Consider the following 25,411-nt stretch of genomic DNA (forward strand, 5'->3'; position numbering starts at 1 on the left):
AAACTAGAGTTTTTGCTCATTCTATTCCTGCAGTAGAGCACTTTTACATCTCTAGATTAGAGCAATTTTCCATATATATATAGAGCATATTAAAGGGATCACTCAGGTTGGTATTAATAATGCATGCTCTTTTAAATTTGATTTATTCTAAGATAATGATATTGATATTGGGATTTAAACACATCTAATGTGGACTTTAAGTGATTTTTCAGAAAATGTCCATTTGGCTAGACTAAGCAGAATGAGCATTTTTGCAGGAGGAGATAGATGTTCCCTCAGTAAAAGGAGATTTTATGTTTGCTTGCATGTATTATATACAAAACAGCAGGAAGCAAGAATTTGAATTAACAGGGAAGGAAGGTCTAGGGAAGTAACTGACCAATACATACTGGGCCATTATACATTTTTTAAATCATATTTACATAGGCTCAGTGAAAACTCTGCAATGTTCTATACTGCCTCAATGGTAGCTAAGTGGGAAAAGGAAGGTAGGTCCTGGTGGTTCCAAAGAAAAGACATATCACCCACCCAACTAAGGGGAGTAATATCAGGCTTCATGGCAAAAAAAAAAAAAAAAAAGGTTTTCTTTTTAAAAGTAGCATTAATGTTTAAAAACAAAGTATCCTAGGCTTAAGTGAAGGTTAATTATATGGCATCTTTTCAGAACATAAAGCCCCGTCCATGTCAGCACTGGGAGTCGTACATGGATGTCCTGGGAACCAAGGTGTGAGGGGAGGGGCACTGTGCTGGTCTGGCACAGATGTAATCTATTCACATTATTTCCTTCCAGTTGGATATTAGCATTTAGGTTTGTAACAGCTGCACATGTTAAAAATGATCATTTGAATCCAAGAGTAAAAGAAGGAAAACAGGAAACTCTAAATGATCTCTTGAGTTAGGTCGTCTAAAAATAACTAGAAGCAGCCTTTTAGAATCGAATTGCTCTCCTAATAGTGATTCATAAATGGTTGATATGCTACCATATTAATTGATTTCATCAGAATGAATCATGTCCTGTATGTTATTTAATTGCCTTGTTATATAGCATATCATGTGACACTCCTGTGTTCCTCATGCCACTTAAGCAGTGCCCATGTGATTTTTGATTTACATATGGAAACTAATTCAAGATTGACACTGGTTCAGAAATGTATTTTCAGGCAGAATAATTCCAAGTCCTTAATTTCTCTTAGTTATATTTCTTGGTAACCAAAAGTGTTTTTAAGACTTTCAGAACTTCAGGAAATTTCTTTCTTGTGTCAAAAGGAAATCAGTGTTTTGAGGTGGAGGGGTAAGTAATTTTAAAAATAGCTACTTTGTTTTATTAATGTGCTTCCTAAACTGATCACGTGGTGAATAGGTTTTACTGTGATGTAACTCTGGGAGATTGTACTCCCCAACCCCTTCCAGGACATTTTCAGATTATGCCATATATTTATCCACATATAATCTGGAAAGAGTTCAATTCTGGCACTGTTCTTTATGGTGAAATCATATTGTATTATATTTTCCTCACTGTCTAGGTATGTTACTGTATGTGAGCTGTGAAATAACACTATATACAAATAGCTCACACAACTCTTAATTTTGATCCATGTTAAATAGCATATCAAGTATCAATGATCACTATGTAGAAATTCTCAAAGAACATATATTGAATATTGTCATTGAGTGCTAGTACTTCTAGGATAAGAAGAGAAGAAAGAACTAGGGGGCGTGTGGTTTCTGAGGTTAGGAAGGGGCCAGCTCACATAGTACTGGGTCACAGCACAACTTTTGATTTGGAAGTTCAGGAGAAAGATAATGGTACCTTGGACTGGGGTGAGAGTGATGGTGGATGTGGAGAGAAGTGGATGGAAAAGAGAGATAATGTGAAAGTGAAATGATAAAGATTTGATTATGGAGTGAAAATGGGATGTAAGGTGTGAAGTATCAAGGTTGACTCTCAGATTTCTGGTTCTTCCACATGAAGAACAGGCAAACTTTTGGAAATCTGAGTAAGACATGATAAGGGAAGATAAAGAGTTAGAAATGCCTTTGGGACATGCAGATATGAAGGTGGAAGAAGTGGTTGGTGCTCAAAGAAGGGGTCTGAGCTAGAGGTAGCAGCGAGGTGTGAAATTTCTATGGATGAAAGTTTAAGTTATGGACATTGTGCTATTACTTACAGAGAGAGACCAGAGTGATGAGGAAGGTTAAGAGTGAGCTCTGAGGACCTTCCACATTGTAAACTCAGGTAGAAGATGATAAGCCAGAAAAAGGGTCAAGAATGTAGCCATAAAGGTAGAGGAAAACCCAGTTAGTATATCCAACATGCAAAGGACAGGGAGCATTTCAGGGAATGTCAGTCAGGTTTAAAGGCTGAAAATAGGGCAAATGAAACAGAGCTGTCAAAAAACACTGAATTTAATGACCCTGAAGACAGCAATGACTTGGAGGGAGCTGCTTTAGAATCCAATGGAGGTATCAGCTAGATGGGATGAAATGAAGAAAGAATAGTAGTTGAGAAAGTTATAGGCCAGAAAGTAAAGGAAACACTTTAGAGAATTTTAACTGTGGCAAAAGGAAAGGGGGTAAACCATGGAGAAAAGAAAAGAGTGGGTCAAGGGTTATTTATTATTTTAAGAAGTAGCTGCTTGAACATATTTAGTATAAAATATCTAGTAGAAAAAAGAGGTTGAAGATACAGGTACAGGAAGATGTAATTTATAGCAGGGGTGGCTCACCAGCTGTCTTTGTAAATAAAGCTTTACTAGAACATAGCCATGCCCATTCATTTACTTACTGTCTGTGGCTGCTTTCCTGCTAGACTGGCAGATTGAGTAGCTGCTACAAAGACTGTGCAACCAGCCAATAGGGCGGAGGCTAGAGTGAGGCAAATTGAGCACCTAGGCCACAAAATAGAAGGAAATGCTCAGTCTGCATGCTGACTCTGCAATTGCCCCATGCTGAATGCAAGCACCTTATCATTTTGCATCCTAGCCCTTCTAAGCCCCAGCCGTGTCAACAAAGCCTAAAATATTTACTCTCTGGCCCCTTCTAGAAAGCAATTGCTGAACCCTACTTATACTCTAAGAGTATTATGGTAATTTTTTGAACTCTCGAGTTCAGTACAACATTATCCATGGTTTAAAGTTATCAATAGTTGAATGGCAGGTAGGAGAGCATGGGAACCAGGGAGAGGCAGAAAGACTGGCAGGATGCAGAGTCATACCTCCGTATCATGCAAAGGGAGGTGGTAGAAGGCACAGGTACAGCAGGTGTGAAGAGTCGGAGCCTTTGTACCTGCTGGTTGCTCTTCTCCTGAAACAAGAGGCAGAATTATTTGCTGGTGGGGAAGATCTGCACTGGAGGTATAAGAAGTCTGTAATCGAGTCTGGTTGGTTTTCCTTATGTGGAAAAAATGACTGGGAAAGGGCTCAATAGCCCCCATCTTACAGTAAATCCCTGCCATGCATATGCCTACCTGAGCAGATGTGTACTTGCTACATTTATCAATGTTCTTTTCACTCTTATTATCCCCCTCTGTTTCTGTTATTTCATGTAGCTGTCAGCCTTACCATCCACATGTTTCTAGACTTTTCCAACCTTTTAAAAGTAATGTTTGATTATTTCTACAGACAAGATTATATATATATATATATATATATATATATCTTCAGGGTGCATAACAGGAGGTCTGGTACTATCCCCTTTGGTTTCTAATTTTGCTAGTAGTAGACACAGCCTATTATCAATAGTGAGAATTATACCTCACTACACTGTCCACATTGATCAAAGAATTATTTTTTATTAGCGTTTATCACCTAGCTTGTTGCTAAAGAATGGCAACTATCCTCTGAAAATTCCAAAAAGTTTTGATTTTTTACTTCACAATAAATTGCATGTTTTGATAGAACCAGAGGTTCAGGCTTTTCAAGTAGCATTTCTGCTTTTAATGTAGACTTGGCCTTTTAAAGTCCTTCTACCCGATTTAATGTTAGCCTTTTCTTTCAAAGAACAACCAACCTTGGAATTATTTTCCCTTGATCATTCTAGTTTCATCCATAGGGCTTATAAAAACAATGGAGAGGTTAGATTCCAACTTACTGCTGCTAGGAGACCTAATTTGGAGTCTAAAAAGAATAATACATTTGACTATTATTAGTGCCTTTCAGCATGAATCTAAAATATTGCCAATAAAACACCTGGCCCAAAGGATCCAAGGTACATGTATACAAACAGATTTATGACAGAAATTCAGAAAGGAACTGTATGCAGGTCTCCAAAAAAAAGCCATCGATTTCTGCACTATGCCCCTTTCCCCAGATTGTCCTTACTAGAGGATTTAGCAAATTGTTTCCTGGGCCACCCACCAGATATTGAGTATCCCACTCTGCATGTGGCGAGCAGAGTGGCTTGAGTGTAGATCACAAGAGTTACAGCCCCAACCAGCTGGCGGAAAATAGAATGTGGGGATGAGGAGCACAATGAAAACAGAGCAGACATCTTCCCAAGCAGTTCCCAAGCTGCTCCTCTGCCTCTCAGGTTATCATTTCACATGCTGACTCTTACTGGAAACCTCAAAGTGTCTTCAGTTAACTAAATTTCAGCCTTAGCTTCATGCATCTCTCTATTGTAACACCTGATAGTCACTCTGTTATCATGATTTGCATTTCTGATTCTCTACTTCTTCACCCCAACCCACACTCTGAATGTAGGGAGGAGATCCCATAAGCACAGAGGCAGGAGCAAAAGGCCTCAGCCTATTTCTATATAAATAATGAAGAAGAAAGTAACTAGAAATATAACTGTAGTAGTTATTAGTTATTCATGTGTGATCTTAGTTATTCATAGGTGATCTTAATTCTTTTACTAATACCTCTCAGGTTGGAAGTGTGAACCTGGGGTGACATTGTGAAATGAATGACACTAAGGCAAGATGCTCTAAGCCCTCTGTCATGCCCGCATAAGGGCTGCTGGAGGGCACCGCGGCTGTGTGGCAGCACCAGCGCTGTGAAAGCGCCTGCTGCTTAACCAGCTAGGGAAGGAGATGTCCAAAATGGCCGCGACATCTCCTTCCTGGGAAAGTTTGGAGAAAACTCCGCTTCTCCAAGCTCTTGTGGTAAGGCCTGACAGCTGTCAGGGAGGCCCACAGACATCCAGGGGCTTAACTGTCTGTATGTGATGCTGTGCTTCAGTGGTCACGTTCCATGTCTACTCTTATGTTCTGCTTCTGCACCTGGTTCCTTTTTACTTAGAAAAGATAATCAGTAATAGTAATATAAATCTTAATGTTTTAGTTCTTTCTTGATAAGTATGGAAAAAGTGCTGATGCATTATGCGCCTTACCTCACTTCGGGTGCGAAATTCCTGAGCCCCTACCTAAATGACACGTGATGTACTTGACCCTATCACTGCCATGCCCTACCTACCGTGCCCCCAGTCTCCAACCACCAAGACCATGCCCTACCTACCCTGCCCCCAGATTTGCAACTCAATAAAAGTGAGAGAGCGCGTCCAGGCATTTGGTGTTTGGGGCCACTGCCAGTCTCCGCGATTTGGGTAGCAGTGGACCCCTGGGCCCAAACTCTCTTTTCTCTGTGTCTTGTGCCTTTTATTTCTACAATTTCTCATCTCCGCACCAGCTGGGAGGGGCTCACAGAACCCTATAGGGCTGGACCCTATGCTGAACACCTCAGGAGAAAGGACTGTACCTTTTATAAGCTTTGCACCTCCCATTGACTAGCTTGTTGTGGTATGTAGTAGGCATTCAATAAATGCCTATTTGAATGAATGGACAGACTTGACACATGTGGAGAAAAAGTAGAGACCTAGGTGTCTAAGATGTGTGTTTATAAATACTAGTTTTCTTTATTGAAATGGAAACTTGGGCCATTCTGATAAGCACAAATGTCACCTTTGTATTTTGATTGATGAGTCAATTCTTCAGAAAACATTTCTTTGAATATGTCTGTCCTTACTTAGCTCTTAAACATAAATGAGAGTGTTTTCAATGGTCCAGTCAGTCTCTGAAAGTGAATGTCTGTTTTTTTGATTCCAGAATTCATCCCGCAGGCATTTGGAATGCCCTTATCCCAAGTCATTGCAAATGACAGGGCCTATAAACTCAAGCAGGACTTGCAGAGGGACGAGCAGAAAGATGCATCTGACTTTGTGGCTTCCCTCCTCCCATTTGGAAATAAAAGGCAAAACAAAGAACTCTCAAGCAGTAACTCATCTCTCAGCTCAACCTCAGAAACGCCAAATGAGTCAACGTCCCCAAACACCCCGGAACCGGCTCCTCGGGCTAGGAGGAGGGTGAGGTGGCCAGTATTTGCTCTGACACCAGTGCTAGGAAAACTGAAGATGTACAGTTATTCTTTAAGTTTTTGTTCATGTGAAAACTGGTTATGTAGTTGGTGTTCAGATATCTGTCAACAACTCCATTAATGAAGAATGAGCACTGGGCATGTGGCACCTGGCATAGCCTCAGACCTTGTCCTGACTCCTCTTGAAGCTGTTGGGTGTCCCCCCTTTGTCACTTCTGTGCTCCATGCTCTCCTAAACATTCAACAATATCACCATTGATTCTGGTCTCTTATAATCCATCAGTCTTGCTAGACTTGACTGCTAGACTGGGAGGCTCGAGGGCAGGGTCCGGTGTTTTACCTATTAATACTTTCTTCATCACTAGTCTGAGAACATGCCTGGCCAACTGAATTGGCGGTGGGTCTTCCTAAACAATGAGCTTTTTCCTTATCAATGGAGTATTTCTTTTTCTCAAACAGAACCACAGAATCCTCTATATATCCTCTTTCAAAACAATACTCTAACAATGTGATACCAATTGTTGAGTACTATGTTCTAGACAGTGTGCTATTATTTGAATTCTTCAGGCAAACTGGCTGATGATTGGCTGAGTCAGTTGATAAGCATCTCTAAAGCTTCCAGGTTACTGGAAGATCTTCTCTCCCTTTTTTAAAACAGATCAGCATTTTATTTTTATTTTTTTGATTCAGGGTCTTGCTCTGTTGCCCAGGCTGGAGTACAGTGGCATGATCGCTGCTCACTGCAGCCTCAATCTCCTGGGCTCAAGCAATCCTCCTGCCTCAACCTCTCCAGTAGCTAGGACTACAGATGCACACCACCATACCTAGCTAATCAGATGCACACCATCATGCCTAGCTAATTTTTTTTTTTTTTAGTAGAGATGTGGTCTCACTGTGTTGCCCAGACTGGTCTTAAACTTTCTAACTCAAACGCTCCAAAGTGCTGGGATTACAGGCATGAGCTACCATACCTGACCTTCTCTCCCTTTTTTCTCTGTCACTTGGGGATCCTAAACTTTTGCCACCTCCAGCTGTTGAAGACTGCCCTAGTTAAAAACATCAGACACTTCCCACTTAAAACCCACATTTCACAATCAGCCCCTAACATTCATTGCTTCTCCAAAGTAGAGGGAGACCTGATCCATTGCTGTTTTTGCTGTATTGACCATGTTTAAAAATGAAGAAACTACAAAATTATGGAATGCCTGAATTTGCATGATGGAATTGTTCTTCTAATTCTGTCATTGTATCTCAGACTGTATTGTCATACAACAATGACACTAAAACTCTAAATTTTAGCTTTCTAGGAATGTAGGGCTCAGGCAATGGGTCTCCCAAATGCCCTCTCCTCTGTCCAGGCCTGGCTAGCCAACTGCTTTCTCAGTGCTTCATCAAGTATGGCTGGCTATGGCAAATGCAATTGGTGCCCTGCTCCCTTTCCCTGACCCTTTACCATTCCTAGCATGCCAGCTCACCTTCCACCTGCCAACACCTTCTTTGCTGAGGGCTTTCTCTGATTCCAGAGTCACCCAGCCCATGCAGATGGAAGGCTGTAAGTACTTAGGAGATATTATTATCTCTCTGCCCCCACCAGAGGCTGCCCTTAAGCAGTGATACCTGAGGCCTGGTGTATAAATACCCCAGCTCTCTCATTTGATAGGGATAGCTGTGAGGTGCATAATACGTAGCTGTCTCCTAGAGCTCCCTAGAAAGACTGAGCTCCAGTTGCCCGCGATGGTAATAGGCTTGATAATGCTCCCTTCATCAGCTGCCTTTCCTTCCTCATCTCATTTCCCCACTCCCCTACTGGCATTTTCCAGGACCTCCTCTCTAGTAAAGTACTTTGTGCTGTTTCTCAGGAAAATTAAACTAAGGCTGTTTAATGGAATTATTCCACTTTAAAAATCCTAGAGCCATAGTTTTTTATTTACAAGACTTCTCTGACTACCTCATTCATTGAGTATGTAATTTTTTTCTTGTTTCAAGAAATGAAGTTGTTGGGCCAAAATACTTTAATTATATGTTTCCCATTGCTTGTCTTCCATTTGGAAAATTTTGGCTATTGTTGAAATTGTAACTGCCATTACCTTGAGGAAACCTTGTAGAGGTTTTCTAACTTTTTCAAAAGGCATCTTTTTTTTTTAATATACAAACAGTACAATTAATGCAATCAAGCAGTATTATTTTAAGTGTGATAGAGTCATGAGCAAAGTATGTATTGGCTAGCATCTGGGGGCAGCTGTTTTTCTTGGCTATCTGTATTTTTGTTCATGGCTCTGCGTCACTTGCAGGGTGCCATGTCAGTGGATTCTATCACCGATCTTGATGACAATCAGTCTCGACTACTAGAAGCTTTACAACTTTCCTTGCCTGCTGAGGCTCAAAGTAAAAAAGAAAAAGCCAGAGATAAGAAACTCAGTCTGAATCCTATTTACAGACAGGTCCCCAGGCTGGTGGATAGCTGCTGTCAGCATCTAGAAAAACATGGTAAGTAGACTTGTCTGTCTAAAATACTAAAGGCTTTCATTTATTAAAGCATCATTCATTGAAGTACCCAATTACAATTGTGTTCATTTGATCATGCTCTGAGCTGAAATTTCCTATGTGAAAGTGTACAGATGTGAGTGTTTGCTAAGAGATTGTGGGGCTAAACAAGATCGGAGGAGGGGGTGAGTCAACTTGATGATATTCAGACTGCTTAGCTCCCAGTAGTCCTCAGAAGTGACCTTGGAGGCCAAGCAATTTAGGGAAGGGTCAGGTCTGTTGGACTGGGTTTGTCACCAGGACTTCTTTCAAACAGACCGGAGCCACTTTTATTAATTGTACATAAAAGTAGCCTAGGAGGTTACTCACAAGGATTCCTTTAAAAAGTAAGAGTCCAACTTAAAAAAAATTGGGGAATCATTGCTTAAGCAAATGGAAAATACATCATTTTTGACAACAGGTTTACATATTGCTATTCGCCTTTTTGCGGAAGCTATTCACTTAAAATTTCTCCACAGTCACCCTTTGCAAGTCAATTCTAGTTACTAAGTTGACTTAAGAATGATATACAGTTCTTTAAAATTTTTTCTGAAATTTAGACTTCTGGCTTATTAAACTGCCATTTTCATAAACTAAATTTGTTTGCTGTAGTGTTAGCACGTGTTTTATGTACATGAGAAAAGTTTACTTTTTTACTATAAAAATAACAACTCATTGTAATAAAGTAAATGTGAAAGCAAAGAAAATTCTGAGGTTACCATATAGACATAACTACTATTAACATTCTCATGTTTGCTTCCTAAGAAAAATTGAACTTTATTTAAAAATTGTTAAGAATATATCTAAATTTCTTAATTCATTATAATGGAAATCACTGGATAACACATGGATAACCTAAAACTAATGTAGCAAAATCTTATTTATGCAAAATTTTAAGCATAGGTTTTTTTTCCACCTTATCTTTCACATGCCTGTGTATTACCTATGTACATACCTTGAACGTACCTCTCCCTGTATACACACACACACACACAAACACCGTCATGTACCACATAATGAAATTTCCATCAACGATGGACCAATAGGCAATGGTCATGGAATAAGATTATAATACTGTATGTTTACTGTACCTTTTCTATATTTAGATACACAAATACTTAACATTTTGTTACAGTTGCCTACAGTATTCAGCGCAGTCACATGCTGTACAGGTTTGTAGTGTAAGAGCACTAGGCTCTGCCATATAGCATAGGTATTTAGTAGGCTATACCATCTAGGATTGTGTACGTACACTCTATGATGTTTGCACAGTAATGAAATTGCCTGATTTATTGCTTCTATCAATTGGGGAACTTAGAAAAAAATCACACTATTTAGAATAAAATACAGAATTGTATTTCTTCATCTGCACAAATGAACATAAGTACCCACCTCAAAAGTTCTGCAATGATTCAATTAATTAACATGCATACGGTACTTAGAATAGTACTTGGCATATATTATTATAGAGAGAGAAATAGACCCTGAATGAACTGAATGACTCTTCTATGTATGAAATAGAAAACTTTAATAGTAGGTCTCAGTAATTTTAATTTTGGCTGCATTTACTTTTTTATTTTCACATGGTTTCTGGATAATTTAAATTTCTACAGAAGCAAGATATCACATAAGGGCATTTTCTACACAAGTGGGACTATTCTCTTCCTACCAAGAGATAGAAAGGACAACTAAAACAAATTGAGATGTTTACTTTGTTTCTGGATATAAAGAAATAATGTTATAAAGAGTTAAGGCTGGCACTGTGGTTCACGCCTGTAATCCCAACACTTTGGGAGGCCCAAGGCAAAAAGATCACTTAAGCCTGGGAGTTTGAGACCAGGCAGGCAATATAGCAAGACTCTAACTCTATATAAAAAAATCCAATTATTTCTGATTTAATTATATGTTGTACTAGTCATAAATTTTTCAGTGGCAAGAGAAAGGTACCCAAATAAAATAGGTTAAGCAAAGTGACCTCCCCCAAATAACAACCATCTTTATTTATATACTGGGAGCTTGATCTAGATTTAGGCAGAGCTGGGTCCAGGATTCAAATGATGTCATGAGTGTCCTCTGTTTGCTGGCTTTACTCTCAGACCAGCTGTCTTCATGTGGTGGCCATCACTCTCATAACTGAATCTAATGAGCCCCCAATGAAAGAAGTAATGTACTTGATGCTCATCAATGGCAATGACTAATGACTGGCATAGAAAAAGGAGAGCCATTCAGACATTCCATGCGCCCAAAGGAAGTATACAATACTTTTTGTGAAGTATTCTTGCCCTATAAAATCACACCACAGTCAGAGAAATCTCTGGCTCTAGCTATCTCTTTACAGAAAATAAAGGGGAGAGAAGAACATATAAATAACACCATGGAGTATCCAAATCCAGACAATAGGTAGATCTACAGTAGGAAATCACTGAGATTTCTTCACTAAACCAATTATAAGGAATAAGGAAACAGAGGGGGAAAACACAGATTAAGAGACTAAAAGGCACATCAACCATATCACAGTGTGTGACCATTATGTGGATGTTGACTGGAAATTTAATGCTATTAAGGAACTATTGTTGAAATTTCTAGTACGTGATAGTAAAATTACTTGCGTTTTTAAGAGACCTAATTTTTTAGAACTGGGTTTCTCAACCTCAGCACTGACAGTATATTCTCACATCTAGGACATGATCCTAGGAAAAGCAATCAGAAATGTGAACAAAAACATGTCCACAGAGTTCTTCACAGTAAGGTCATTTATAATAGCAAAATAAGCGTGTATATTTTGGGGACCTGTACACCATTTAGAGGGGAATATGGAGTAAATTGTGGCTCATTCATACAATAGAATATTTTGCATCTTTTTTATATTTCCATAGATTTTTAAGGAACAGGTGGTATTTGGTTATGTAAGTTCTTTAGTGGTGGTTTGTGAGATTTTGGTGCACCCATCTAAGCAGTATGCACTATACCCAATTTGTAGTCTTTTATCCCTTTTAAGTGACATTTACAAGGAATTGTTACTAGCATGAATGAAAATTCTTGTGGCATAAGAAAGGCAGTAACATTTTCTCTGTTAATAGATAGATATTATATATGTTCAGTGTGATCTCAACTATGTAAAAATACATACATTCATGTGGAAAAGGCTGAATTTTAAAAATGAAATATTAGCTAGGCATGGTGGCTCACACCTGTAATCCCAGCAATTTGGGAGGCCAAGGCCGGTGGATCACTCGAGCCCAGGAGTTGAGCTTGAGCCTGGGCAACATGGCAAAACCCTGTCTCTCCCAAACAAACAAAAAAAATTACTCAGGCATGGAGGCATGTGCTGGTAGTCCCAGCTACTCTGGATGCTGAGGTGGGTCAATCACTGGAGCCCAGGAGGTCAAGGCTGCAGTGAGTCGTAATCACGCCACTGTACTCTAGCCTGGGCAACAGAATGTGACCCTGTCTGAAAAAAAAAAAAGAAGAAGAAACTTAAGAGTGACTATTTCTGCATCAGGTATTTCTAAAAGTATATTATTTTTACATTTTTCTCCATTTTCTAGATTTTCTTTAAGAAGCACACTTTATGGTCAGACAAATATTTTTTTAAATTGATAACGAGCTAGAATCCCTATAAAATGTGTGTTTAGGTAATAATTCTGAATAATGAAATAAAAGCTCATTTTCTCTGATAAGGAGAAGGTTAGAAATATATCACATCACATGAAAATGATCAGAAACATTAAACATAAAATTCTGGTGCTTAGAGGGCTGACCTTTAAGTATCTGGAAAATAGAAATAGTGTGAAAGAAGCTTTACTGTATGCTTCCAGGTTACTATTGCTCTGCATGTTATGGCACTGTCCTGGCATTCTGCTCTCCTTTTTTGATTTCTTCCAGAGTCTCAAGCCTTAAAACAAGACTGTTGATTTTGTTTGCTTATTTTCAGGCCTCCAGACAGTGGGGATATTCCGAGTTGGAAGCTCAAAAAAGAGAGTGAGACAAGTAAGTGAAAAGTAAAGATTATATTTTATGTTTTACTTGACTTTCAGTTGAATTACCTTTTGCAAAGTTCAAGTCTATGCAAATTCAATTTTGATTATCTTTTTTTTTTTACCCTCCAAGCTATTATAAAATAATTGAATTCCAGGAGGTAAAAGGCAACAACTCAGCAATGTTGTTACAGTTAGGCTCAAACACTTGAAAGCAAAACATATGGCTGCATCTGTGCCATGTGCAGCCAAACAAAACTAATTTATATACATCTTATTGACATTGCAAAAGCAGGAAATTCAGAGTACCCGATCAATAAGTGATAGAAAATAATTGTATGTAGCATCTGTTTTACTAAAATGTGATACTAAAAATGCCGTTAACATTCCCTTCACATAAGATGCTATTATAGCTTTACTTTATCAAAAATAAATAATTCTTATGAAGTTTTCATAGAACCATTGACCCCCTAGGGGCTGTGCTCCTTTGTTTCCTTCAGCCCTGTGCAACATTCCTGCCACAAACTTTGATATGAGACCTTCAACAATAGGTTCCTGTGATGAGGCAGGTATTCGTGTTTGTGATGGCATCATAAAAGGCAAACCATCCTTTGAGAAAAGAGTTCATTTGTTGGTGAAGGAAAATTAAATCATTATTTTCTTTATGTTGTTTACAATGGAAGGAAATAAGGAACTCAGCAACTCAAAAATTAATTCAAATGAAAATGAATTTTGGTTGGATGAAGCTGAAGAAATGACATTTGTTCATATTATTGAAAGTAATTGAAATAAATATATCATATATATTTTTTATCAAGACAAAAAAGGCTTTCAAAAGAAGTATGTTTTCTGATTGGCTGGTTGGTTTTTATTCCCACACAAGAAACAGCATTAAATGGATCAACATTTAATGTTCCACAACAGAATTTGCAAGAAGGAAGATAGTACGATAATATTTCGTAGGCCTCCACCTATGCAGAATTGCAGAATATTTTCACAAATATTATCTCATTGGATCTGCCAACCTGCTGTGAGCATAGCCTCTTTAGCATACTTCTGTCAAGGCTTAGAGAGATTAAGAAATGTAATTCAAGATCACACAATTTAACTAGTCACCGTTAACTTCACAGGCCAAGCTATTTGCATGTTCCATTCTTTCTGCATGTGTGTATGCTCAGAAAAGAAGTATGGTGTGTTTGAAAGATCACAAGTTGGAGGAGTTTCAATGGAAGCCTTCGTTTTGGTTGCCCAACACATGCTGATGGCGAGTTGTCTGGAATCAATGAGTGGTTCAGGATAGTGATGGGTATTCATTCTCCTCAAGTGGACAGGTAGCGAATGCCAAAATTTACTCATCAGTTATATCTGGATTCGTCAAAGGGGAAACCTTTGCATGGAGTTGTATTTAAGGATTACCCAATAAAAATATAATTAGTGTTTATTTAGAAGTAGATTTTGACTATGAAATATGCTCTAACTCACTCATCATTTTATTTTGTTATATAACCCCTTAGCACCCTGCACTTTTTCCTTAGATGACTAGCCACAGTGTTAAGAGTGAATCATTTGTGGGATTACCTGCTTATCACTTTGTTTCTCTAGAGGTACTTTGCCTCTTTATTCACTAGTGTATTTTGAGGGCCTGTAACAGGACCTGTGACACAGGAAACATGTAATAATCTTTGTTGAATGGATGGATGGATGAATGATTGAAAACAAATGAACTCTTAGAGAAGTTTATTGCATAGTGTAGGATTACGAAGTTACATGATTATTTCTACAGCAGAGAACAATGCATAAGAGAAGTTGAGCTGTTAGAGACAAAAGCAGGGTGTGGAGTTAATTACACTCCTGTTACTTTGTTTTCTTGCTGCTCTAAGTGCTAATAGACCTAGTGTAATGATTACAGCAGGGAATCCTTCTGGTAATTGTTAATAAGACTACTTTGACAAATCTAAGACAGTATTTAGTTATTGTCATCTTTTAAGCCTTAGTCATAAATGTCTTATCATGGTTCTTAATTTCAGTTTTGCAGAAAAATCTCTTTGTTCTCTTGTTGAGTAACCTCAGTAAAATATCAACATTCAAACATGGCAGGATTGGTGACACACAGAACCACTGTGTAATATATTAATTCCTCCCTCCCACATTTATAGTTGACCTAAGTTGTCTTCTACCTTTTAGGTGTTCCTCCTAACCTGTTGTCATTACTGAGCCCTTCTGCATACATCATTAATAATAAATCCACAGATAGTTTTATTTAATAATGCTTTTAAATATATATATATACACACATATATATTCATAGCTGGACTGTGTAAACTTGACAGATCAAGGTGGCATGTTGTTTGCTTCTCCTTCTTGGGGTCTGTACAGACTTAATTCCAGATGCTACGTGTCACAGCACTTCTCTTGCTGGGCACTGCACATTGAGATATGATGTTATGTGACTGCCACTTGAACCGTTGTTTTTCCAGTTACGTGAGGAATTTGACCGTGGGATTGATGTGTCTCTGGAGGAGGAGCACAGTGTTCATGATGTGGCAGCCTTGCTGAAAGAGTTCCTGAGGGACATGCCGGACCCGCTTCTCACCAGGGAGCTGTACACAGCTTTCATCAACACTCTCTGTGCGTAATACAGCCATTTGTGGGAAAGTGGCCCTGGAATACTGAGATGTCCAACTCATTTATCATAACTTTATGCATATGTTTCCTGATAACTTTTTTGTCCTTCTTTATCAACCTCTAAAGAGTGGGCTATTTGGAGACATTTATCAGATTTACCCTGGGAATAATTAGCAAGAAGAAAGTTGCAATAAAACAAATGGAAATAGCCAAGAAGAATTTGAGAGGCTTTGAAATGACCCAAGAACAGTAGAAAGTGCTATGAGTTAATGCTTAGAGTACCAACAAGAGTTCACATTGATTCTGTGCCTAAAATTGAGTTAGTGTTTCTGATATGAAGAAGGAGGGAACCATGGGAACCCAGGGGAAGCAAGATGCCATAACCTAGTGCCAGGGCTTTCAACATAGCTGCTTATGGGCTGTAGCTACAAATCCCACGAAGAAGAAAAACAGGAGGAGGTAGAGGAGGGATAGGCTGAACTTGGGTCAGCCTTCATACATTTCTTGCCTCGATGCTACAATTCAAATAGGATCACAACAGAGAGAGAAGATATTGTCTTTGCTGTATCTTGGTTATTGCCATCAAAATATCTGTCCTTGTGAATTGCCAACAGAAAAGAGCCTTAAATCCATTATAAACTCAAACTTCAGAATGTTCACCAATTCCCATTCATTGTTAATAAATATTTACCAAGAATGGAAGACTAAAATCCTTAAACTAGGTGATGAGTTATGCCAGGGAAGGGGGTAGAAAAAAGTAAGGGAAATTTAGTTACCCTTTTTTTTTAACCTGGATTACAGTTATTTTCCTAGATATTATACTGCCCCCAGGTCTAATTTTATATCTTTCACAGAATCTTGCTGCTACATTGCTAAAGTAATGGGCAAGAGAGTGAAGGCATGAAATAGGACTTGCTTTGATGATCTCTTTCTTAGAACAATTGAGAGGAGGCTTTTCCTCTGTGCCTGAGTGGTATGGGCTCCCCTTTTATTTGAGCGCCTCTTTTTGCCTTGCTTAGTGTTGGAGCCGGAGGAACAGCTGGGCACCTTGCAGCTCCTCATATACCTTCTACCTCCCTGCAACTGCGACACCCTCCACCGCCTCCTACAGTTCCTCTCCATCGTGGCCAGGCATGCCGATGACAACATCAGCAAAGATGGGCAAGAGGTAAAATGCATTTGCTGTCATAGATGCTGTGACTCTTCCTCTCCCCTGTTTTAAAAGGGCATATCAGCAAAATGGCCAAACATTTTTCCTGGAGTTAATGACATCTCCCCTCTCCAACCTAGCTGCCTATGTAGGAAGAGACTCATGCAGGGCCTTCTCTGGAGGGGCAGTTCCTAAGACTGCATGGGCCATGAGCCTCCTTATATGTTTCAAGTATGCTTCCAAATGAGGCTGTAATTTTCCATGATGATGCTTTACTCAAGACTCTGAACTTCTATTTGTGAAGAAGAAAAACAATGAGCTATAGAAGTGCTTGCAACCATGTAAAAGTGGATTGATGGGGGTGGCAGGAGATTGTTGGCCTTGTAATTGATTTTACCTGCTTCTGTAACTTGGAGCCCAAATACAGTATCACCTCTTTATTCTTCCAGTTTGTCCCTGGAGCTCCCATCTGCACTATTAGCAAGAAGTCTAGTATCTCCCTTTTAAGGGATCCTTTCCTTTCTTAATCCCTCCCAGCAAAACAGGGAGTTGCTCAATTCAAGGGAGGGTGAGTCCTGCTTCCAAACCAAGTATGGAGGAAACTAGGTCTGATCTGCTGACCATTGCCATTGTGTCTCGATGTCATAGGTGTCAACTGCTCACAGCAGGTTGAACATAGTCCCACAGACTCTTTAGGGATGTTCTTGTTGGACCTGATCCGCAGTCAGGCCCCAGTGAGCCCCCCACCAAATCTAAGATATTGGGTTCTGATTCTCTATGGTTACAGTCGTATTTCAAGATTTTTTTTGGTTTCACCCTTGGACAAATGAGATGCTGGCTTCAATTTTAAGTTTCTTACTAATAGGCAACCTATTTAATCTTTACCTTAACAAGAGACCCCCCCACCTTCCCTCTTTGATACCATGCAGTTATACCTCTCCCTGACCTTGGATTCCTCAGGAGGTTTTAGACTCTTTAATAAGCTAATATGCACTGTAAATCAACAAGAAGGGGCCAGAGGCATTCCAAACTTACTTAACCACAGGAACTTTTTTGTAAATCCTTGTTAAACAAAGCTGAGCTGCATTGTGCCTTCAGTTCTGTGTTTGTCAAATTTTCTTCCCAAATAACATGGTTATGTATATTTTTTTCACTCTAATCCAGAAAAGCAATTTTGCATTTCTTCTCATCCTCCTCCTTATGGGTATGAGAATGGAACTCTCCTGACTTAGCCATTTATCTCTATAGTAGTTATAATTAGTGAAGCCCCAGATGGCTTCAGGTTTCATATGGCACTGACACCTTATTTCAGCATACACATCTCTTTGATGGGCATACTGTAATTCTCATAATTGTTAAGTAGTTTTATTACTCATTTGGGTGTCAGCCTTTATCGACTATAGTTATAACAGGAGCTGTAGCATTATCTGCCTAATTGCTGGGGAAAAGCAGAGCTCTGTGTTTAAAGGTACTTCAGTTACTTCTCTGACATTTCTTAAGTACTATGTGAGAAGGAGAAAATTGGGTCTCAGGTAATTAAGAAGGCATTGAGGAAAGCGAAAGGTCCAATTGAAATAATTATTGCCCTTTTAGCATCATTTTCAGACATTCTTTCCATTTAAATGCTGAACAATCTCCATTACCTATGCCAAAAAGAAGAAAATATTCTAGAATAGGTGTAAATGAAATAGCCTGCTGGAATATTAGCTACCATTTATGTCTCTCCTTCCATGTGCCAGCTTTGTGCTAGGAGGTATATATGCAAATCCTCTTAATAGGCAAGAGAGATATCACTGCTCCATGTTTCAGAAGCGGGGCTAAGTAACGTAACCTAGCAACCCACAGACAGCTTCCACTTAAGGTTGTACGAGTGACATATTAGTCCATTTCACAACTCTAGGGGAGGTGTCATGGACTCCATATTCACTGTAGATTTGCAGAATTATTAGGACAGTATTTCAGTGGATAATACAAAAAGATCTTGAAGAAGAGCAATGTCATTTTACTGGTTAGTGGGTCGGGTTGGTCCCCTGACTAGTCAAGTCCCAGCTGTGCATGAAACCCGAGACAGTCTAAGATAAAAGAAGTACAGAATAGGAATTCAAAGAAAAAAAAACCTGTACTGGGGTCTAGGTCAGGGTTTCTCGGCCTGTGCACTGTTGATATTTAGACCTAGGAATTCTTTGTCATGGGGCTGTCCTGTGCATTGTAAGATGTTTCCCAGCATCCCTGGCCTCTACCCACTAGATGCCAGTAGCAGTACATCTCCTCTCTCACCAAGTTGTGACAACCAAAAATATCTCCAAACATTTCCAAGTCTCCCCGCTGAGGAGAAGGGCTCAAAATCGCCCCTGGCTGAGCGCATTTGGTAGCTCTTTAATTCACTGACCATGTGTTGTTGAAAAATTATATTAACCTTCCTATACCTGGTTCTCTTCATCTGAACTGGGGAAATGAATATTCTTCAACCAGCCCTAAAGAATGGTTGAGAGACCTAGTATACTATAAGGAATATGAACTTATCCTGGTGACAGTGAAGTTGTAGAAGGAAGCCAGGGTTTACAAGGGTTTCTAGACACTCTAAACCTAAACACTGCATCAAAATGAAAGACTAATAGCCAAAGATTAAAGCAGCAGGAGAAACATAAGGAGAGCATTGCTTCCGTGAAATCGTTAGCAGTGACAGGAGATCAAGCAGCTCTCACAGCCATTGCAGACTGTAGTAAAGGCTACAGAGCAGTGAAGTACTGAAGGAGACAATGGGAAATCGGGCCATCTTCATAAAGTGCTGAATACCTCTGTGCAGGGCAGGTGGTTGATTCTTTTAAGCTGTGAATCCTTGGAGGGATTCAACAAAAAGGTGATATAAACTGTGTTGTAGACTGGCTAGAGACAAAAGGAGAGTGAGTTAGGAGGCTTTTGTATCAATAGAAATATGGACAACATCAATTCTTATTATAAAAGGTTCCATGTAAGAATAGCCTTGGGATTTGAATCATGCATGTCCTGAGCATTTACCTTAGGTTCCTCTAAACCAATGACTGTTGCTTAGAGATTTTCTAATGACTGTCCTCAGGATACAGTGGTATGTAAGAAGTGGAGGAGGTGAGGACACAAGGCAAATATAGAATTAGGGAATGCACTGCAGAGTCATAGCAGACATTCAGAGAAGAAGTGAAGAGCATGGGCCAGAAAAGTTAGGAAGCCTTCATGGAGGAGGTTGAATTTAAGATGTACTTCAAAGGGTGTGTAGGGATTGAATACATGGACCACATAAGCACAGCATTGGCATGGGAGTTAGCCACACCTCTTCTGTTAGAAGTCAAGAGTAGAAGGAGAGGATCAAGAGAGAAGTTGTTTATTATTTTTTAGTCGATTTGGCATGAGCAGGTAGAGAATATGGAAGGGGCAGACTGGAGTACGGCTAAATATTAAATTGTAAAATATGGTCAAAATAGAATTTTTCAACGTCTTTTACCTATTTTTAGTGCGTATTATCTATTTGTTAGGGTGTCGTTTTTGGGGATTGCAACATAGTTGATACCTGATGCAGACTGTCAAAAAGCTTGAAGGCTCACACAGGTTTGGCCAGCACCTTGCTGCAAGACTTGTTTTTATGAGAGAGAGGAAGAGGAAGGAAAACAGAGTTGGGATGGGGGATGGTGTTAGCTTTGTCATCTACAAAATGAACATAATATTTTCTCTTTGATAGGTGCTTAAAATTCAATGCATCATTAACTGGTGAGATCTTAAAGATGTCGAAAAGAAGGGCATGAGAAAAATTGTTGACCAGTCAATCAGTGCTTTTTTGGGAAAAAAATAGCAGTATTTTATTGAACTGTGGTGTTTTGCTATCTTGTGTTTGTTTTGTTTTCTTCTATTTTGTTTAGTTTGCTATTTGCTTTGCTCCTAAGGGAAAAGAGAAATTCCCAAGTGTAAGAAACATTGCATTTCTTCAAGAAAGAATATAGCAAGAACCAAATTGAAACCTCCTGAGCAGTGATTTTTCAGAGAGTTCAAGAACCCCCTGGCACTGCATGGAAAATGTGGTGTGAATATGCACTTGTTTGGTGAGAGAGAGTCCATAGCTAGTATTAAGTTCTCAAAGGGTCTATGAAGCAAAAAAGAAGTTACAAACCACCAGTGTAGGGCCATGATTCCTGATCTTTGAGGAGGTACATGCCTCTAGGAAATGGTAGGTTGGCTTTGGAACAACAAGACCTGTGTCTTACCTCACCCTCATCCAGCCCTGTTTTAAAGCTCATTTTCCCATTTCCCCATGCCATGGCTGAGTCTGCCAAGCAAGAGGAAACAGGAAGAGGTGTAGCAACAGGATGAAGAGAGTAGGGCTGCCTAGAGTGGGGCCATCAGCTTCGCTTCTTGCTGTATAATCTCCTGGCTCTGGGCTTTGGGCATCACTTCCCTCATCTATAAAACAGGGACAACAGCAGCAGCTGCTTCTTAAGCTTATAGTGAGAAAGAATTGAAATGGCCAGTGGAAAGCCCCTAGCCTGGTGCCTGTGCATGCTAGACTTTTAACACATATGAGCTATTCATATGAGGCTTAGAAATGATCTAGGATGTTTATTTAGTGAAAATAAAAGTTTTCTTGAGTTGATAACTAATTTTAAAATGAAGTAATGGCCTGGCTCAAGTGCACATTGCATTACCTAGACAAGCCATACAGCACATACAAATATATGCTGAAACACATGGAGAAAAGGTAGCCATTGCCTGGGAGCAAGTCTCCTTTCCATGTTAAAAAACAATAAAACCCCCAAAGCATTAACAAACCCCAGCAGCTTGGTCTGCAGCTGGAATCTGTGTGCAGTTTTACAGATGGGTTGTATTCCATTCCCAGAATAGCAACAGGAGAAGGAAAGAGCGGAAACAGAGCTCTAGATTGTCCTTGTACGAAACATTCTTTTAAAAGAAAACAAAATCTTCCATTTGTTCATGCTTAAAAAAAAAAAAATGAGAAAACCCTACTATGACTTTAAAGGAGTAAGGGGAAACACTCCAAATACCCCTTGAGTTCTAAAGGGAGGAATTTGAAAATGACATGTATTTTATTTTCACCTTAATCATGAATTTGCAGGAAAAGAAATGAAAAATAAAATGAAAACTTGTCAGGTTTTATATCAGTGAAATAAAACAAAAATGATTGGACGATCCTACGTAAAGGGCACTTTCTTTCAAATTGTCAGTGTTTATCACATGAAATAATTTCCCTTGGTGGCCAATCATTCATCTGAAAACAGCCTCACCTTCTAAAAATAAGGCAACTTGTGTATCATGCTGGGATTACAGGACAGGGCAGTCACCAGCTCATGGCTCCAGAGGATGAGAGTGGGGCTCATGGGGGCTTTGTCTCAACTATTCATCAGGACTCCTAAATTCTATGCCGAGGTATTTCTGAAAGGCTGTATAGATCTTCCCAGGCATAAAATCCCCAAGCAGACACAGTTCCCATACTTATCCTAACTCTCAACTGATATTGACAAGAGAAATAAAAACTTACACAAACCAGTGGTTCTCAACCAGGAGTAATTTTACCGCACAGGGGACATGCGACCATATCTAGAGATAATTCTGGTTGTCACAACTGTAGGCTGGGGGTAGGGGTGCTCCTGGTATCTAGTAGGCTGAGGTCAGGGGTGCTGTTCCACATCTGCAATGCACAGGACAGCCCCCACAGCAAAGAATGATCTGGCCTTACATGTTATTGGTGCTGAGGTAGAGAAACCCTAGCCTAGAGAAACTTACTCAGACTCTCCCATTCACCTGAAAAAAACACAAGTAGAAAGAATGCCCACACCTTTAAAAATGTTCATATTCCTTATTACAACAATTCAACTTGTAGGAATTTACTCCTAAAAAGTGCTTACCCAAGCTCACAAAATGTCTTTTCAAGGATATTTTTGTACTATTGTTTATAATAACAAACAATTCAAGACAACATAAATGCCTATCGGTTGACTGTGATTAAAACACATCATGGTTTATTTGTGCAGTGGGATTCTACGGGCCAATGAAGACTGAAGACAGGATTTTTTTTTGTAGTGGAAAGATTATTGTAGCATATTGTTAAGAGACAGTAACCAAGTTACAAAATAACATATGGATGGGATCCCAGTTTTAAAGAAAAAAATTTCAGGTATACATGTATATATGTGCACAGGAAGACATAGGAATGGATGATTTTGGGCAGTGGTGGAATTATGGGCATTTGTTTTTCTTTTTGCTTACCTGTACTTTCTAATTACTAATATATTGAACATAATTTTTTATACTTCAAGCTAAAAAATAGTTCCCTTCCTTCACCCTGTACTCCCCTTTAGTTTCCTGTATTTTTTCTTCCTCCTTCTCTGTGAGATCTTTCTTTTGAAGAAAGTGTCTACATTCACTGTTTCCACCTCTGCAACTGTGGCTTATTCCTGCCACACCACTGACATGACTCTTATCTGGGACATCAGAACCATCAGAGAGTCCATTCTGGAGGGAAGGGTCATATCTCAATGACCCTCTGCCACAGCTGATCACTCACTTGAAACTCACCTATGATTTCTTCTAGGATATAGGTTTCTCTTATTCTAACTTCTCACCCATTCTTGACCTCCTTCATCAGCTGCTCCTTAAAGATGCTGGAGTCTCCCTTGTCAGCCCTTCATGTTCCTCACTTAACTTTCCTTCCATTTTTTCATCTGTTTAAACACAAGAGCTTCACCCTCTGCATTATCCTCCTACCCTTCCATCCCCTCCATAATTTGGGAAGCTGCTCTTCATCCCTACTTCTTCCTTCCTAGTTCAGATGCTAGCTGCTGTAGCCTAGACTGTTACAGTGTGTGTCCCAGGTAGTCCTACTCCCTTGCATCCCCTATCCCCTGTTTCATAGATTGCTCTTCCTGAAATGCAAATTCCATCTCCATTCTGCTCTGTTCAGAATCCTCTTGCCCTTAGATGACAATTTGAACTCCTTGGTCTAACACACAAAGATCATCTTACCTGGCCCTTGCCTGCCTTTCCTGCAGAACCCCTACCACACTGAGTTTCCTGGGGCTCTGTGACATATTTTAGATGTTTCTGTCTTTGCATGTGTGGTGCTTTCTTCACTGTGAAATTGTCCCCTGCCCCAGATCCTTTGCTTTTCAGCCTAGCAAACTCTATTCTTCTTTTGAGAGTTTGTGCAAATATTTCCACCTCTGTGGTGGTGATCCTGGGGACTTCGGAGTTGAGAGCTTTATAGTTTGCAATCATTACCTGTAAGTGATAGGTTTATTTCCTCCCTAGAAGGAGAGCCATTTAAAATAAGGTCTATGTTGTGATCATTGCTGGAAAAGTTTTAAAATAATTATAGCATATGAAAAATGCCCAGCCTATGATAGGTGCTGAGTGGATGAATCAATGGCGAGATTATGGATTGATAAATGAAGGGATGGATGAAGAAACAGATAGATGGATGGATGGGTGTCAATATTTCTTAAGTGCAAACAGGATAGAAATTTTATATAGTACCCATTTTAAAATAAATGACTTAGAGTTGCAGATTTTTACTCAATATGCTATTGAGATGACCACTGAACTATGAGCTTCAATCCAAGATATGAAAGCAAAAGGAAAATGGTGATGCTCTCCATGGATGGTGATAGAAATGATGGCATCCTTGCAGGATTATAAAAAATGGAGAAGAAAATGTTTCAGTGATGATTGAATCACCCAGTATTTTGAAAGGCAAACATAACAACAGTCCTTGTGTTCTCTTCTCCCCTAGGTCACTGGGAATAAAATGACATCTCTAAACTTGGCCACCATATTTGGACCCAACCTGCTGCACAAGCAGAAGTCATCAGACAAAGAATTCTCAGTCCAGAGTTCAGCCAGGGCTGAGGAGAGCACAGCCATCATCGCTGTGGTGCAGAAGATGATTGAAAATTATGAAGCCCTGTTCATGGTAGGTAGCCCTTCTGTGGCAGAACATCACAACAAACTGCCTACTGGTTGCCTCTGGAGGCAGGATGAAACTCTAGTAGACCACTCTCTGGTGTGTAGTGCTGATCACTGAATTCATTTGAAGTCAGGCAGTTTCAGCAGGAGTAGAAATTTGCACAACTATGATGTCATTTTAAGTTTGTGATTCCATGTTTTAACAAACATGCCAAATTATAATTTTCATTTTGTCATCCTCTAAACCATGGTCCCATTTTGGAGTCATTTAATTATAAAGCAGTGTCCTTGCTCAAGACATTAATAAAGCCCTTCTTTTTGGAATTCTGTGTTCCTCATGAATTCATGTATTCAGAAGCATCTTCAGTGGCTTCACCTCCTCCAAGGTCAATCTTAACATTTTACCTCCTACATGAAGCTTCACCTGTCCTTCCTTTGTCCTTCCCATGCCACTTCTCTGTCCCTGAACTCCATTACTGTTCTTACTGATGTTTATCTTGACCAACATTGTATATAGTCATTTATGCTCATTTCCCCTAGTAGAGTATAAATTCATTTAAAACAAGGGCTGCACCCTTGTTATCTCCTCTCCGTATCCTCTGTATACTTTTGGAAAGCCCTCCATCTGGCAGGCATTCAATAAATATTTTTTTGATTTGTATTGAATTACCAGTTCCTGTTTTCCTTCATAAAACTGCATTGCTTGCTACAACTTCCCTTGAAACATTAGAACAAATGCCAACTCTCTTCTATTTCTGTTCACCAGTAATATTGCATGTCAAAATTTACAGGAAACTTCTTCATGTTTCTTCTCCCATTTCTCTTGTCAATTTGCAAGCACTATAAAGCCTACTTATTCCACTAGAGCCTTTTGTGCATCC

The 25,411-nt window shown here is 39.4% G+C and overlaps 1 protein-coding gene across 6 annotated transcripts in view; it reads left to right on the forward strand.

Annotated features, from left to right (window-relative positions):
• The window catches only part of ARHGAP6 (Rho GTPase activating protein 6), a 532,167-nt gene that overhangs the window by 474,834 nt on the left and 31,922 nt on the right, over positions 1-25,411 (forward strand). For all 6 annotated transcript variants that reach the window (XM_021674827.2, XM_064364520.1, XM_064364521.1 and 3 more), the window contains exons 4-9: positions 6,044-6,300; positions 8,603-8,798; positions 12,769-12,824; positions 15,289-15,439; positions 16,456-16,604; positions 24,358-24,537. In XM_021674827.2, coding sequence (XP_021530502.1) covers positions 6,044-6,300; positions 8,603-8,798; positions 12,769-12,824; positions 15,289-15,439; positions 16,456-16,604; positions 24,358-24,537 — 989 coding nt within the window. The remainder of the gene's footprint in view (positions 1-6,043; positions 6,301-8,602; positions 8,799-12,768; positions 12,825-15,288; positions 15,440-16,455; positions 16,605-24,357; positions 24,538-25,411) is intronic.

The sequence above is a fragment of the Aotus nancymaae genome, unplaced genomic scaffold (genome assembly GCF_030222135.1).
Source record: "Aotus nancymaae isolate 86718 unplaced genomic scaffold, 86718_ANA_hifiasm-v0.15.2.pri h1tg000058l, whole genome shotgun sequence".
Lineage (NCBI taxonomy): Eukaryota > Metazoa > Chordata > Mammalia > Primates > Aotidae > Aotus > Aotus nancymaae.